The sequence below is a fragment of the Perna viridis genome, chromosome 8 (genome assembly GCF_037379345.1).
Source record: "Perna viridis isolate PV_CMFRI_1.1 ecotype Kerala chromosome 8, ASM3737934v1, whole genome shotgun sequence".
NCBI lineage: Eukaryota > Metazoa > Mollusca > Bivalvia > Mytilida > Mytilidae > Perna > Perna viridis.
In genome coordinates, this window is record NC_142452.1 from 43292678 (window position 1) to 43310717 (window position 18040).

An 18040-nucleotide genomic window follows, 5' to 3' on the forward strand; every position below is an offset into this window, starting at 1 on the left:
AGCTGGTGATAAACAATAACTTTAAAGGGTGTTCAGGCTGTCGACAGAATCATTTTACATATACAGATAGCTTTTTCTGACGAACATTTTGTTGTAAGCACTCAATCTCTTATATGGCCCCAGTCATTTAATTATTGATTCCATACATTTTTGGTTGTAGCTTGAACCATATCATTCATCTGGATATCAAATCAACCAAAATAGACTTCCAGCACTCCAATTCAAATATCTGGGGAGTATGTGTGATTAATTTTTTGGTATTTTCCTAACCTCAAGGAAAGGTGTAATGAGTCTTCCAACAAATAATCCAAGAAACTGGCATTGTTTTCACTTTCAAATTTTTTTAAATTTAATATATTTTTGTCAAGCAGTTCCTATCATTGAAAAGTCCCCCACACAATTCACTCTAGGTTTCCAGTGGTGAAGATATTTACCCACTATTTCCAATAAGCAGTTACAATACAGGTATTTTCCTGGCTTTGGATAATTATGGGCCCTTATGATTAGCCAAGGGCCCATTTTATATTGTAGCCTATGGAAATATTCACGATTTTAATGGGGCATTTGAAAAAAAAGAGATGGGCCCTTGCAAAATTTCGATGGGCCAGAAATCACTTAATACTGTCATAAGGGGAAAAAAACAGTATACTTTGGTGCCCTATCAAGGAGCCCAGCCAAATAAATGACCAGTTTAATTCAATCTCGACACATTTTTCTGTAAAATTGAAAGGGCCCATCCCAGGTTAATCCCTGCAATATCATGCCTGTGTAGTACTACCTTTTCGTCAGACTCACTTCAAAGTTCATTAAAGGTATGGGCCAAATGACAGATTAAGATATCAACTACAATAAAATGTCCTGATGAACATAGGGTCTGAATACCAAGCTGTAATGTGGAACAGGACCCAATGTTTTCTCCATGAATTTGGTTCAGATCGGAATTTTACGAGTCCCTCTTGTTCTTCTTAATAAGTATTAAGGAATTAGGTAGCATGAATACCATTCTAGAAGGGACATCATATCTCTTCAAGGGGGATCCCTCAAAAACTTAACAGAGCTGGAAAAGACCATGATAAGACCCAGAGACAGAATTCTGACTTAACATGCTTAACAACGGTATGCTTTAAATTTACTTAACTATAGATTTTCTGTGGACATACCATACGTGGGAGTACATATTACATTAATCATGGGCTAATTGATTTTTTTTCAGATCATCTAATTTGATTCCTTTGTCGAGGGTCATTGATTGGTGAGAACAGTATATATCTAAATTTAAATGCAATGCATTTGGGGTATCAGCATACAACACTTCTATAATTTTAAGCACAGTGCTATCTGAAATCAATTTAAGGTAAACATATTTCACTTTGGGCCTTGAACTGTTATTGTGGGGGCATAGGCCTAAAAATCTGAGTTATGCTACTACTGTATATGTATTTATTTTCACGGTTCCAACAAAATTATTACTGCTTTATGGTTTTAAAACCCATTTCGCGGGTACTATTTTTCGCAGCTTTCTGTACACTAAAAAAAAAGTGAAAATCAGTACACTGCGAAAATAAATACATCTACAGTATATATAAATATATAATCATAGTGGTGTAATTGTGGAGAAAGGCCTGTTAAAGCTATTCTAGTCATCATGGGGTTCAGCATATACACATGTGCTATGCTACATAACTGCAAATATAAATTGTCGCAAGTAAGTACCCCTAATATGGAATGATTGTAAGTGTAATTTGTGAAAGTAAAGAGCGCTGAATATGAATAGATATCTTAAAATGGGAAAATAAATATTCATGAGAATAGGTTGGTTAACAGTGTACATAAAATGGTTTCAAAATATAAACAAAAGCTTCTGATAGGTTATGTCCCAGATTATGAACCCACAGAAGAATAAACAGTGTAAATTTACCAACCTTAGTAGACTCTCTGCTTGCATTCCTTGAGTTAGATTTCTTTTTCTTTGGTGGCTTCCTGAAGAGTGGCTGAATAAATCGACAGTAGAGTTTGTACAAGATGAACCCACCAAGACCAAAACTGATCCCCACAGCACAGATCACAGTAGCAGACTTAGCTGAAAAGAAAATGAAAATTAGTTATACTGATCAAATAAGCACCACATCATATATATGAAAAATTCTCTGCCAGCCTGTCCTCAAAAAACCAGATGTTCAGATAGCTGCACATCATATTTTTTTGATGAATTTGTACAATTTTCTAAAGAAAACTATGCATTTGCAGCTTTATACAAAGCAGACAATATCACCTCAAATCATGGAGCATAAATAATTTTTGCATTAAGTCTGATCTAGCACTGCCACATTTTGAAGATCTTTTCAAACTCATTTATCAAGCTACATGTTGAAGTATCATCTTTTGGCTTAATCTGAACATTTAAAAAAAAAACTTTGAATCTGAGATCTACTTAGTTCAACCAAGATTTTGTTGTTTCAAATAATTAACCAATTGGTATTGACGTCAATTACATTAAATAAAAAGTTCCCAGCAAGGAATAAATGCAACTAAAGGATGCTGATCTCTAACACTAAGGTCAAAGAAATAACTGTTCAATGCAAGTGAAATGTACAAGATTGCAATAGACATGCTAATCAATAATTCCCCCTTTACAGTGAAAGTTGTCTAAACCAAACCCTGAATAAACCAAAAACCTTTGTAAATCAAATTTGTCTGACAGTTCTTCCATTAAAACATATACATGTATATACAAGCAATTTGAACCTGTGTAAACAGAACATCTGTTTAAACTGAACAAATTTCAGTCTAAAACAGGTTCTGTTCAGACAGATTTTACTGTATTTAATCTTACAAATGCCTGTTATGAAAACTTACAAGTTTTCATAACACTTGTGAACCAATTTTAACCTCTTCGAATATATTGGAAATCAGAAATTATATACATTTGTATCAGGTCACCTGGTTTGAGTGAGAACTGCTTATTAGATTTCTGGTTACATGAGGAGATTAGTAATAAGTAATGGTATTCACAATCATCCATCAAACTGTTTGTCAACCATTAATTTACAGAGCATCACAGTCATTAATGAAAGGAAGAGAATCTACAGATCACATTTTCACAAAAACTTTCAATAAATGGAACATTTATTGAAAGGCTATGATATTATTTCATGTGTCACAATAAGTCTTTTCAATAACCAATCATAAACTATGTCAACCTGTAAACAAAGGGTAAGAAAACAAGAACAGAAAACAGGAAACAAAAAAGACAGATGTACAAATAGGAAAAATGCTAACTACATGTAAAATGGTGTATGATTAAGTCGTGGTCATCTTTTCTAGCTTCCTGTATCCAAACTGACATTGACTATATAATGTCATATTTATTTCCTGTTAAAATGGAAGTGATCTTTTCCTGTTCTGAAAGGTCAAGTTCCTAGAAAATCAATAATCATATCACATATGCCCCCACCATCCCTACGCACAAGATGTGAATGCTTGACTGAGAGATAAGTCACACAAATATGAAGCATAACTCCAAAATATTTCATATTTAACAAATAATTCCTATGGAGGGTTCTGAAAATTTTGCTGACAATATTTTAGAACAGATGTAGCAATAAAACATTTCAATGCCACAATGCTTAAATACATTGTATGATGGAATATCATATCAAAAAAGATGACAACAAAAAAATGAAGACATTGCAGTAACATACATCTGCAAACCTTTTTGTGATTGTATAATACAAAATACAATATTCTGAAGTCAATTTATAAGATCATATCATCACTTCACTTAAAATATTCAGCCATAAACATTTTTTAAAATGTTGAGTTATCTCCCTTAACACAAAAAATTCAAAGCATGTAAACCATTTTGATACAAACTGGTAATTAAGGTTTCTGGCATATTATTTTAGGTGTTATTATTTTTCCTATGTTAAGATTCTCCTCTAACATGGCACATCCATTGAAAATATATTTACTTAAAACTCTGTAAGTGTGATTCACTAAAATCAACTTATTTCAATCACTTCTTGAACCAATTCAATATATCTTAAAAAATACTACTTTCTAAACAAATAATATTTAATTTTCTTCCTTAAAAAACTTCATTTGAAATCAAGCGATATTGGAAATTGCAGTTCATGTACAATAGCGCTCTTGTCACCTTAGAATAATATAAAAAGATTTTTGTAAACAGAAAATAATTATTTGTAATATTTACTTTGATAATGCAAATATGGACCCAGTCCATTGGTACATTGGCTTCACAATATGTTACACAAATATTATTTCATCAAGTTATAAATTGATTTTTCATTAAATATTATGCAAAAAGATTATATAAACATGAAATTGTAATACAGTTTTCATAAATTACTGCTGTAAAAATTTTCAGAGGAGTATTGGGAAGATATTGCACCTTTTCAGAAATTTAGAGATTTTCGTGAAATTTTATATTGATCACGATCTTGTAACTACAAAATGTACATGCACACCTACATCATAGCAGATGGTAATTTATATATTTTGAGTTAACCAAGGATTCTATGATTTATGATTGTGGGTACTGCGTTTGTGATTTTAAGATAAATGTATTCATGAAAAACATGAAATCTGTGAACCATGGCTCAGTAGTGATTCCCCAGCTTTTAATCATGATATAAGGAAAATAAAGTCCTCAGGGAAAACAGGATGTTGTCAAATTTTCCCCAAAATTAATTCAACCCTATGGAATAATTACAGTAGGAATGTGTTAAAGTTTCAAGCCATTGTGATGAGCAGTTGCTGGAATCAAGTGTTATGGAAAAACAGATGATCAGGGAAACAGAAATACGGACAAGAGTTGAAATGTATACCCATTTCCTTTGGAGCTTAGGTATAAAGAAGTGAAAAACAAATATCATAGTACCCTATGGACAAATATACTGAAAAATGTACCATGAGGAGCCCTATGGCTATTAGCTACAAAGTAACATAAAGTTGCACACCGCACCCCAACTTTTGATATAGCAATTACATAAAACAGGAAGTTGATATCCGAGAGCAACCAAACTGGCTAACAACATATGTCCCATCTATATAAAGTCACATGCCAAATTTGAAATCAATCTATGTATTGGAAGTCATAATAATCGTGAGAAAATTTGAACAGACCATAACATTTTTATCCAATATACCACCAACTTGTTGCGTGGGGCATAAAAAGACACAGCTCAAATAAATTTGTAAAAAACTACCTAAAAACACCTATATATGTACATTGACCACCTAATCATTCATCAAGAGAACTTACATGTACTTTCCTTAAAAATTGGGAGGGAAAACAGAATACAAAAAAACTAGATAAAATGACATGATGAAAGTGATTGCAACAAATATGACAAATGATTGGTCCTTTTACATGTACAAGTCTTACTGCTAAATATTTGGACTGTTACTTACATCCACGGATTTCAATAACTTTTATTTAACATTTGAACAGGTGAAATCAGATTTTGTTTTGTTTAAGTTCTAAAACAAAATTTAATTTTTAAATGATGATTTTATTTAAGTGAAGCATTGAAATTTGCCTTGTGCCCCCTCTGTTGAAAACCTTGTTACATCCTCAACAAATATTTGAGCCTACACTTCCAGAATGGTACTTTTAGCCCCTAGTTTGTGCAGGCTCATTCCTTGTGTTTATCAAAAAAAAATCTGTCTAAAAATATCATTTTTTAGCTTTGTAAACACAGGAAAGAATAATAAAAGCACTTTTCAGGTCTGAACACTGGTCAATCTCTTGAATGATTCTCCTCACTTCGTCTGTACACCTTTAATATCACATAGAGCGCTGGTTGATTTAAGTAATACATGTGATAAACAAGTACATGTATCTTTATTTCTTTGTGTTAGCATGGAAAACATCAATTCCTTCATAATAACCCTTTGTTCCTTTTATTCCAGACTAACAGTTGCAAATAAAATGCCAATATTTATTAAGTGGAAGTGTGATTGTCTTAGGTACATGACTCATGTGATAGATATTGTAGCTGAAGCAAAGGTTTTTTTATGATTTGCACAAAAAAAAACAAAACAAAAACAAACAACAAAATAAAACTCTCTCACAATGTTACCTTTGCAATGGAGTTGAAGATCAAATAAATAATAGATATGCCTGTCCTCATTTTAAGCTCAAAAACTCTGAAACAATGAATTGGGAGTCAAGAATTTCTTATGTTATCTTTATAAGGGGAATTCTTCAATGTCAATCAGTGCTTAAATCTAAATGGTTTACTATAAGTGACCAAAACTGTGTAGTTTCATTTTAAAATATTTGCAGTGTATCTTTCCTAAATGCAGTCCAAGTTCAGAAAGGCTACCAAGGCTGTAAAATAACAATTAAAAAAAGAAATGTATGTGTAGGCCAAGAACAGAAGGGCTACCAGAACTTAGTGTCAAAAAGTAATGGCATACTTCAGAAGGGCTTCTAACGACTGTCAAGGGTTTAGTGTCTAATAAAATGTACATGTACATGTGTGTACAATCTGTTAGTCAAAGAGTAATCAAGGGAACCAAGATTCTAGCGGAAATAAAAAATCCAGGGACAAAAACCAGACATGGAAAACAGACACACAAAAAAAAAGAACATAAAATAACCAAAACAGTACACATAGAGTAACACTCAGACTCCACTAAAAACTGGGAGTAAGGACCAGTAGGCTGAACATCCTCAGACTCCACTAAAAACTGGGAGTATGGACCAGTAGGCTACACATCCTCGGACTCCACTAAAAACTGGGAGCATGGACCAGTAGGCTAAACATCCTTGGACTCCGCTAAAACTGGGAGTATGGACCAGTAGGCTAACCATCCTCGGACTCCACTAAAAACTGGGAGTATGGACCAGTAGGCTGAACATCCTTACTCCACTAAAAACTGGGAACATGGACCAGTAGGCTAAACATCCTCTGCTTCTCTAGGAACATCCAGCAAGTTGCTCTTAAAAAGTCCAAGGTAGATGAAAGAGGAAAGGAAAACTATGACACATATCATGTCAAGTTGTGAATGGCCACCAGGCTTAATGCCACAGAAATTATGAAGTACAAGTTCAGACTAGGGTAACCTGGGTTTTAATCCACAAAAATGCAGGTCAAGTTCAGAAGGCCAACATGGGTTTGGTGCCAAAGAAATTCAGTTCAAGTTCAGAAAGGTTTCCAGGCTTTAGTGCATGGATAAAGCTGTGACTTCTCTCAGCTAAGTCTTAAAGTGACTACCACAGTGCTGTCACTAAGGTCATCAGATGTAATATGCTAGGAATCTTCATTGATCAGATATGGGGGCTAGATCAATCATAAATTACTATCAACAATAGTACACTATATTTCGTAAGAAAAATCCATTGTTTATAAAACTTAGTTGTTTATCTGCCAAAACAGATCTCACCTGTCACAAATACTATGCTTTCTGGCAAAAACATGGCCTCCTCAAAAGAGCAGATATACAGCTCTGGTTCCATCAGTCCAAAGCACTCACAACAACTCATATTGTTGAAAGAGGTGCAAACTATCAAAGTTCGAATTTCTAACCACTACCCTAAGTTTGGCATCTCCACACAGTTACATGTAACTTCCAAAAACTTTTAAACATTTCAAAATTTGTAACTTCTTGAACTCCAAAGGTAACATTTTCACATTCAATGCAACATCACACACCTGTCAACTCTTCAAAAGTGAAGTTTAAAGGTCACATTTTGATGACTTAAGTTGATCTGCTTCACAACTTAGGTTCTAAAAGTTCAAAACCGGCACTAGTTAGATCAATGCACACATAATGATGTACTCCACAAGTCCAAATTCTTTACAAATCTCCAATAAAAAGTCTATTTTTGTTCAATTTTATAATCTATTTTAAACAGCCTTTATTTGTTTACACTTCCCAGAGAAGAATGGAATCATTAATGTAGCATATGCTAATGCTATAATTTTTGCAATCTATAAATACTTCAATTATAAACATCAGGTCTTATCAATCATGGGTGTAAAAAGCATCTGTTCAATAAAGATTCCCTTGAGACCCTTACAGCACATTAAAGTGTTACATCAGCGATCTTGTACACAGTAAAACAAAAATATACTTATAGGAATTATGCCAGCATAAAAAAAAACATACCTTTTGTGAAGTAAAAGAAGAATACTGCTATAATGATTGAAAACAATATATGTTTTCTTGCCAAGTTGATGCACCAAGGAAGCAATCTAACTAATTGAAAGCTTGTTTTGCCTAAATTATTAGGGCATTCCCACATGCATTTATTTTTATACAAGTACATTTAAAATGCCTGAGAAGTACAGTGATTCAGCTAGAAAATTGTGATAAAGGACCATTTTGATCAACAATTTATCTGAACTAATTTCATGGGCATAAAATAAAAAAATTAAATAAATTTAAGTCTGGATATTTAAGTGAAAAAAGAAATACAGATGTTTAAAAAAAGTATGCAAATTTGACAGAAAGAATTGATATTTTCTCCCAACTAATAGATAAGCATATCAAAATGGAAAGAGGTGTGTATGCAGGGTTCACCTATTTTTGGCTGGCATGGCCACTAAGCTGGACAGAGTCAACTGTAAAGCATTAGCTAAGAAATAATGTATTTCATGCACCATATAATTTAAATGTCACAACATCAAATACAACATTCTTATGAAAATATACATTTGCACAATAACACCTATGGAAATTGATAAACCAAGATTAATTCTAAAGAGTAATCAAGGGAACCAAGGTGCTAGCGGAAATCAAAAGAAAGCAATCCAGGGACAAAGACCAAACATGGAAAACAGACATACACAACAAAGAACATGAAGTAACTAAAATAATACATACAAAGTAACAAAAGCAAATGAGCAACTCAGAGTCCAATAAAAACTGGGAGCATGGACCAGGTGCACCTGTATGGTGAGGGTCCTCTGCTTTTCTAGAAACACCCACCGAGTTGCTCATAAAAAGTCTAGTCCACGGTAGACAAAAGAGGAAAGGAAAACTATGACACGATGAACAAATCAGTTTTCATGGCGTAGATGGATACATCGTAACGATCCACAAGTTCATGATGGCGACTATAAAACTTCTGTAGTGATGACTTCAAGGTGAGTAATCTTGTTACAAATTGTAATGATGCCCCACTTCAAAAGAAGAGTATATGCAGGATCATATGCAGAATTAGCATTGCCATGGAAACAAAAACAACTTTGAAACTATTTTAAGTTCATGGCTGCAAGCCTAAATTGTGACATTTCTGAAGTAATAGTTAGGTGCAAAATGTAGATTACCATTATTAATTAGAATCAAATAACACTGTAACAGAAATGAAAAGCTATACCAAGCAGGCAAACATACATATGCCAATTCAAATAGGATATACAAATTAATTTTTACTGAACAGTAATCTTTAACTTTCCAGATGTGCAGTACACAAACTAGCATGACCAAAAATGCCTAGCAGTCAAATGTACCAGTCAGTGATTTAAAGTTTGAAAGAATTGAGAATTAATGATAAAAAAGTCTTATCTGATACCTGTGTATTCAACATAAAAAATGGCAATCAGACAGTCATCCACAGTATTCAATAAGCATGTTAACTGACACTTGAACATTCTAGAATCTATCTACTCAGACACCAGGCCCAATGGCCACAAAATTTGGAAACCACTCAAGTCTGAGAAAATTTTGTTTGAGGCATTACCAATTTCAAAGACTTTGATTGGAGTTACCATGGAAGTTAGGCACATTCTCAGACAGGTGTTTTTTGTCTTAGTTTTTTTATAAAGTTTTGTGGTTGCTCCAGTCTGAGTATTCTAGAATCCTGTGTAATCAGATACATGTCTCTCTCAACATACACATGATCCTAGTCAAAATTTTGGCTAAAAAAATTACAAATTTTGGCTAAAAAATGACTAAAAATGACATTTGTCATTGTGACAGACTAATTAGCAGTTTTCTAGGCTTTTTGAAAAGTTAATTAAGTTTAGAAATCTAAATGAAACTAACTTTCCAGCACTCATAGTCAGCAGTCGGAATGGACAAATTCTTTCGAAACTTTGAAGATTTTCTGCTTAAAACAATACCTACATATAAGTCTCCCCTTCTGCCACTTTCATCTCAGATGAGAAAAAAAATACAGAATTTCTTAGTTACAAAAAAACTCCAACTGCTCTGAAGAATCAATAGGGGGCCAAATTAATATAAAGAAAAAATGCTTCAGGTAATATAAAATAAGCACTCATATAAATTCCTCTAACGATTACATTATAGAACATAGTCTTCTTTAAGTTCAACTTTAAAAACTTCAATATCAAAAAAATTAAGAGGAATGTTGGCTCTATTAGCCCCTTTTTTCATACATTTATCAGAAGACATATTAAAATTATTTGAAGTCAAAGGAAATCTTTTATTCCTTCATTAAAAGCAAACCAATGGCTCTTTTCTGTTAAGAACTTAGAGTCACAGTGGTGCTTTGAGCATGTGTGTCAAATTCAATGGTAAAATTCAATCAAAATTTGATTCAAAATTTGAGAATTCAAATTCCTAAATAAAAAAAATTAATTCACATATTCTAAAATTCATTTTGAACAACAGTTGAAAGTATTCCTGACTCCAAATGACCCAACCTTGAACATACATGTACATGAAAGTTTAAAAAACGATTGCTGCATCCTGCAACTCAGAAAACTCAAGATAATTAAGAATAAGAAAATTAAGGTTCAAAATAATATTGTCAAAAGTTTATTTTATCTTTGTTAATCTAAGGGGTTTAAATTTGCACTGGTCCAAGGTTCAGAACACTCAATTTATGATGCAGGACCTTTGAAATACATATATCATTATTTTACATGTAAATCTTTGACCTACCATATTTGCATTTACTCTTATTGAGGACTTACACTTCAGAGAACCTTTCATTAAAGGTGCAAAAAAGTCCAAAACTTTTCACTCTTGAGGTAAATTTGAAAACCCATGTAATTCTGACAGTTCAACATGGTTTTTGAGTTTCTAGCATAGGGATATGATTAAAAGAGTTTATATTTATACTTTGAAGCCGTACTTGTGTGTATCTTCATTGAATGAAGTCGACTACAAAAGCGTATGTACAAAGTACCTTAGATTATGCAATAACCTACATGTATTTCAGTCTGAGCAGAAAAAAAGTTTTCTCCTTTTAAACCTGATCTAAATCCATTTATATTTCTACATTTTCTCCAACCTAAGCAAAAAAAACTACCATTAATTTTAAACAAGTCTTTAGTTTTTACATATCTATTGCTTAAGTCTAAAGCTAGTCGCAAAAAGGCTCAAACTGGTATTGCAATATACAAATGTACCAAAAAACATGTGTTGTTAAAATGGCAGTAAAAGCCTTTGATTTAAAAAAGTTATTATTTCACAAAAACAAATACTTGAAATTATTAAAAAAGTGTCACTTACTGTTGTGATGAGGGGATGTTCTCATCTTCAAATTACATCACAAACTAAGATATTGACCTTTAAAATCTTTAAATGTCTTTTAACTTTTAAAAGTTATTTATAGACTTGAAAAGGGGGATTAAAAGATTTAAACCGGAAATACATTATCTTCATTGAAAATTGACCTGTTATCATTATAATATCAAAGTGATGAAGGTTAAGAAAAAAACAAATGAACTTGTCAACTGAATTACAAAAAGATCTGACCTCAATGGTATTTTATGTATCAATGCATATTTGTATATCTGCTGGAACACTTAAAGTAAAAGTAAAATATTAAGCTTTAGAAAAAAAATGTCTTGAACTCTCTTACTTTTGAAAAAAAAAAAAAAAAATTGGTTTTTTATCAGTACAATGCAAAATCCAATTGGTAAGTGAACTTGGCCTTAATGTACACCTATGTGACCTTGATAACCTTTATTTTTTTTACCGTGACAACAAAGAGTTGATACTGAGGTCCCACTTCAACCTTGGATCTATGACATTGAAACTTCCAGGATTCCAGATTTTCTTTCAAGTATATTAACCAAGTTTAGTCACAATTCATTACAGGATGTTGATTCTTTGATGTTCACAAGGGTGTTACAGATGGACAGACGTATGGTTTCACAACTATGCCCTTCCACAATTTCCTCAGTGAGAAAATGGAAGAATCCGATATGGAAAGTTAAGGCAAAATAAAAAATTAATTTGTCTGACATAGCCTGACCGATCCGTAAAAAAAACCTGACAAAAACGTTTTTATGGTGGAATATGGTCAATCTTTTTCTCCCGATTTCTTACTTGAGTTCTCTTACACTGATTAATTGAACACTTTAACTTAAATGTTAGTCCCATACTTTCACAATCTCAAATATATCTCCAAATACACTCTAATATACCATTGCAAGTCACTGCAATAATTTCATTGACCTATGACCCCTTTAATTGATAATAACTGTAACTGAACTTCCTCAATCCAAAACATTGACATACAATTAGATGTGTTGTTTTTTATAATAATTTATAAAATAAAATTTCCTGCATGCTTCCTAGGCCAGCTATAAAATGTACTCTGGTTTTTTCTAATCTGACCTTACTTTTTCAAGAAAAAAAAAAGAAAAGTATTTGTGCATCAGGCAATCAAAATTATTAAATAAAATGCATGTACATTTTTCACTACATGCCTAGATCACATTCTGACATTCAATTGTTCCAAGTTTCATAGAAAAGGCAACTTCTAAGTATGAATCAACCTATAGACTGGAAAATTGAAGGACTGGAAACAGACAGATTTGATAGATACAAATAATCTCAAAATTAATTGGTTGGCAATTAATTCTACTGAAATAATTTTTTTGGTGATCCCCTATTTTTTGTTGAAAACTTGACCCACCCACTGGTCATGCTGATTACATATTTCAAGGTGAAACTTATAATCTTTTCAAATAATCTTTCTTGTGATTAATTATTTTCCTTTCTTTAATTAATTGTGGCTATTTTACATGACTGATTATTTACATACATGTATAAGACCTACACGACTCCTGTTGAACTATTATCAATGACCCAAGTTTGTGTACTTATATAGCTGATATATTGTTTAGTACCCGATCACACTTACTTGTCAATTGAAAAGACGGTATCCATATCTTGGCAAATACAGGAGATAACTGTACCCTATCCTTCAATGAAATACATTTTATATACATTTTGTACCCTGGGAGCCTACCTACCAAGGGTAGGTACAGTTAGGCCCCCAGATCCAGGGACACTGAAAAATCCTGACTACTTCCTTCAAAAGTGTGTATCAACTTCAATGTTATCTGACTGAGGCCAAACAGAAAAGGACTTTGTTTATGAAGACATGGCTATAATTGTAGATTAAGGACAAGTCATTATTTTTGTCAATTTTTTTAACAATTTGAATTCATTAAAGTTGTTTTCTTTATTTAAGAGCAACAGGGTTGAATGAAGAAAAGAAAACAATTGAATATAATGAAAAATATCTGCCTATAAGATTAAATATGAAATTTATCAAATTATTAGACATCATAATTCATTGTGCCTTATGAAATTTCTATAACTTGGCCTCAACAGACCAGCTGTTGACATCACATATATATATGTAATAAAATCTAAAAATCTTTATAAAAGTTACCTGATCTTATCATAACCATTATTGAAAAGTCAGTTTTTATGTTGTCAAATTACAAACAATTGCATACAAGTACAAGTACATGTAGTCAGATGTTAGTACCATTGAAAGTACATGTATTTAATACAATACATGTATGAATAACTTAATGCCATAATTTATTTTTTTACATCAGTATGAACTAATTACCAGCATGTACTCTACTTAATTCCTTCTACTTACATTTGTATCTATTATGTATGAAAAATAATACTTGCTTCATGGCACACATTCTGATATGTAATTAGTAAGGGTCATTAAATAGGTCATTCAGATTATACTACCAAATCTTGCTATGAAATCTGGATGAACTTTTGCAGAAAAAGAAGACATTGTGTCCAGTGACAAGGATTATAGATGATAAGTTTAAATACATGTTACCAACTCTAAAGGTGGTTGAGCAAAAAATAAAGCTGTTTTTTCCTAAAAGTTTCAATGTTACAGCTTAATGTCAAAGGACATGTGAGTAGAGATCTGTTTCTAATTATAGAAATTTAGAGGTGATTTGAAAAGAAAACAGGTATTATTTTTTTAAAAACAATAGTCGACGCAGTAAAATTTATTCATTTTACTTGTAATTTTCTACATTTCATTCGGGAAATAACACATGGCACGTAATTTAAATTTTCGATACAGTTTTTTCGAACGCTACAAAGTTAACAGTATTTGCCCCATCAGAAAACAGAATGGAAGAGCGTCTTTCGAGTCGAAGTGTAAAAAGTGAAACTATAATGCGTTAGAATAACCTAGAAAGTGGACAAGTTTTACAATTAAGGTTACCATGGATAAACTCCAAATAAAGAATTAACTTTCTTGCTTTCTGAACTTAACAAATCATTCAGAAATTCAAGTCTTCAACTTCCCAAAAGGGAAAATTAAACAAATAAACAACTTTCCTAACCAAAAATTGCACTTATCATATGTCAGGGTGATGGGAAAGCGGAATTCCAGATTACTTATGCCAGGGCGATGGGAAAATGGAATTCCAGAATACTTATGCCAGGGCGATGGGAAAGTGGAATTCCAGAATACTTCTGCCTGGGCGATGGGAAAGTGGAATTCCAGAATACTTATGCCAGGGTGATGGGAAAGTGGAATTCCAGAATAGTTATACCAGGGCGATAGGAAAGTGGAATTCCAGAATACTTATGCCAGGGTGATGGGAAAGTTGAACACCAGAACACTGGTGAAGTTACAGTAGGAAATGCCTAAGAGACATGCCTAGAAAAATTTTGCTAAAAAACTTTTTTTGGCTACTAGCTTGAAATCTCAATTTCAATATTTTTTTTATTTCCAATATACTGTACCAATATTCAAACAAAGTTTTTCCAAATATCCACAAGCGCCCCCAATATTTAATTGTCTTATGCATACAGTTTATGGCTGAAAAATACTGGCACTATCTAGCATTCAGCATTAAGTCAGACACTCATACTAAACAGCACAATCATCTTACACACAGGATAACATGTGGAAATGGAATTAACCATGCAAAATCCCAAGACCTGTCTAAACCAGACACTTTTGAAAGTCCAATTATACCAATTAAAATGTATATTAAACACTTGTTTAACCAAACCAATTTATAAGTCCAAAATGGGTTCTGTATAGACAGGTTTCACTGTTTTTTTTAACCCCCTCCCCCCCCCCAAAAAAAAAACATGACTTGAAAAGTATGATCATAAAATTCATAAAAAAATTCTATTTCTCAAATGAGAACGGCAAGTTTTAGTTTTGAGAATCAAATAATTACACATTTTTGGCCTTTGAGGTAGACTACAAATAGGTTTCTAATTTGTCAGATTACATGAACGTGCATTTATGAACGTACAAATTAGGAAAAGTGTCTTTCATCCTTTGATGTGTACTATATTACCTGAAGGCTGTCCAGTAGAAGTATCTATATGTTGTACATAGTGTAACACTGACAACTTCTATGATCTGTCTCATCATAAATATTATCATAATCATGTTTATCTAATGATCATATATTTCGTTTATATAGTACAAGCATATGAACATGCATACCATAAACCAAAATTTACATAATACGCCACTTGGGAATATCACTGATTTTTTTTGTATATATACATTGCAGCCATAATAGCAGGACTTATCATATCCTACACACTGTGACAGCCTGGTTATAAAAATAATTGGAAACTGAATGAACATGCTAATTCAGAAAGGACAAACCCTTAATAATGGTAAGGGACCCTCAAGTTCTGAGGACCTTTAAAACTTTATTTACATGTAACTGTGTCCAGGACCTGCAATCTTTTCAATTGACATTTAATGTGAACTTATGATTTTTTGTCAAAGTGGACAATTGTTTTGAAACTTAGGAGAGATCCAGTACCTTTCACTCATAAAAATAAAAATAAAGTTAAACGCCTGTGTTAATGGAAAGTTAATGGTAAATTTTATACATATTAAAGTTTGTCCTATTTAGTCAGTACCAAACTTCCAGTTTTAGTAAACAGTACATGCCTGACAAGTGTTATAAGGATTAAAATTTTGAAAATGGGCCATTTTAATGATATTAAGAAATTCAATGGTCCATTCTTAAACATTCTTTGTAAAAAGTTATTTAAATGGTACCTTTTCAGCTGGAATGTTATAAAAGGCACAATTTGCCCCCTCTGATCCCGATTACTATATGTGCAGGGGAGATCTGCAATGAGAGCTTCAAAATATAATTTTTTAAAGAGCAGTATTGACCACAATTAACAATCACACATACATGTATAAAAAGTGGTGCATTAGATTTGTGTTGTCATAAAAAAAACCAAAAAAAAGCAGAAAACAATACATTGATGAAATAATTGGGAGGCCCCTGATATGTCATACAGGGAGGTCCCTGATATGGCTTTCTTTGATGCTGAGGACAATTTCTGCCATTTAAAACCGCTATGGACATTTTCAAATGTTGGCAGGTATCATGAATGTTAAACTTATTCCATGAAAACATGTACAAAATATAAATGTATGTTGTGGCTTTCTTTTCTTCAAAACTACATGTACATTCATGTCTTATACAAAACAGATGGAAAAATTGGGGAAAGGATAAATGTTCAATCAGTAGTGGGTGGTCCTATTGGTCTGAAAACCTCATAAAATGAACTATTGTTTTGGGCACAATTTGGGCAAAATTAGCAAATAATATCCTATGCCCACCCTTATAAAAAATACTGCAATGGAAATCCACTCTCGTTATAAATTTCTGGCTTCACCTCTATTCAATCATGAATATACTTGAATGACAACGTCATATGACCAGTCATCTTAATATGAAAGTTTTGTTAGGATACTGTTGAAAGAAACCGAGGAAAAAGTATTTCATATTTTAAAATTACAAAAAATATACTTTACTTTTTAGGCCCATAAAAATGACTGTTTCATATAGTCACTTCTATTTTGTATGGGAAGATTTCTTGACTTTAATCATGCTCAACTAAAAATTTATAGTATAGCAACATTTCATTTAGTAAAAAATCAATATAAATGTGCTAGGGTAGGCAGAAAAAATAGGGTAGGTTGGGTATTCTTAAACAGACAATTGTTTTCGCCTGGCCTTAAATTAGGCTTTAAATGGGGTTCAGAGTAAAACCCAAAATTAAATTTATGAATTATTTATACTTAACAGCATGAAACATTCAAAAGTTTGCACAAGTTTTAATGCCTGGATTCTATATTATATGTACATTTATGTACATGTAAAATACAGCTGTAAGCCTGACAAGTTGTTTGAAAAGCTGACATTTTAAATTTTTGTGTTTTACCATAATGAAGAATGCCCTACATGTAACTCTAAATAAAAGGATTGGGACCATAACCCCCAAAATCAATACCAACCTTCATTTGTAGTTTGTACATTGTTAAAAGAATTTATAAAGATCAACCAATACTCAAATACAGCACAAAAAAAGTGTATAAGGATGACGAGGTCCAAACACATATATGATGATGACAGTGCCATACATGTACCAATTGTTGTAAAAAAAATTTTGGTGGTTGTATAAAAAAGACTTGAAACATTTTTAATACCCAGTCCCATAGTTAAAATTGCAATACAGTCATGAAACATGAACATATACATGTAAATGTATGTCACATTTACAAGAGAGTTCAATAACACATTCATGTACCAATAATTTCAACACATACATAAATATTGATCAATTGGTATAGTGGTAAAATTTTAACTTGCATGTACATGTATAGTAAGCATGAACATATTTCACATCATAATTCACTTTTTCATGGAAGGTGCTAATTTGAAAAATTAGAAATTTGTGGTTCCATGGTATATGCCTAGCCCAATACACACTCATCCCATGCCCTTTATTCTCAGATCCTACAATGTACATG

At 32.4% G+C, this 18040-nt stretch overlaps 1 protein-coding gene across 5 annotated transcripts in view; it reads right to left on the reverse strand.

Moving 5' to 3' along the window:
* The window catches only part of LOC148610637 (uncharacterized), a 55785-nt gene that overhangs the window by 17005 nt on the left and 20740 nt on the right, over nucleotides 1–18040 (reverse strand). For 2 of the 5 annotated variants that reach the window (XM_088595861.1, XM_088595860.1), the window contains exon 3: nucleotides 1923–2080. In XM_088595861.1, the coding sequence (XP_088451987.1) occupies nucleotides 1923–2080 (158 nt within the window). Of the gene's footprint in view, nucleotides 1–1922; nucleotides 2081–7413; nucleotides 7534–11454; nucleotides 11546–13096; nucleotides 13311–18040 lie in introns of those variants that run through there. The other 3 variants (XM_088595863.1, XM_088595864.1, XM_088595862.1) reach the window with 3 other exon arrangements.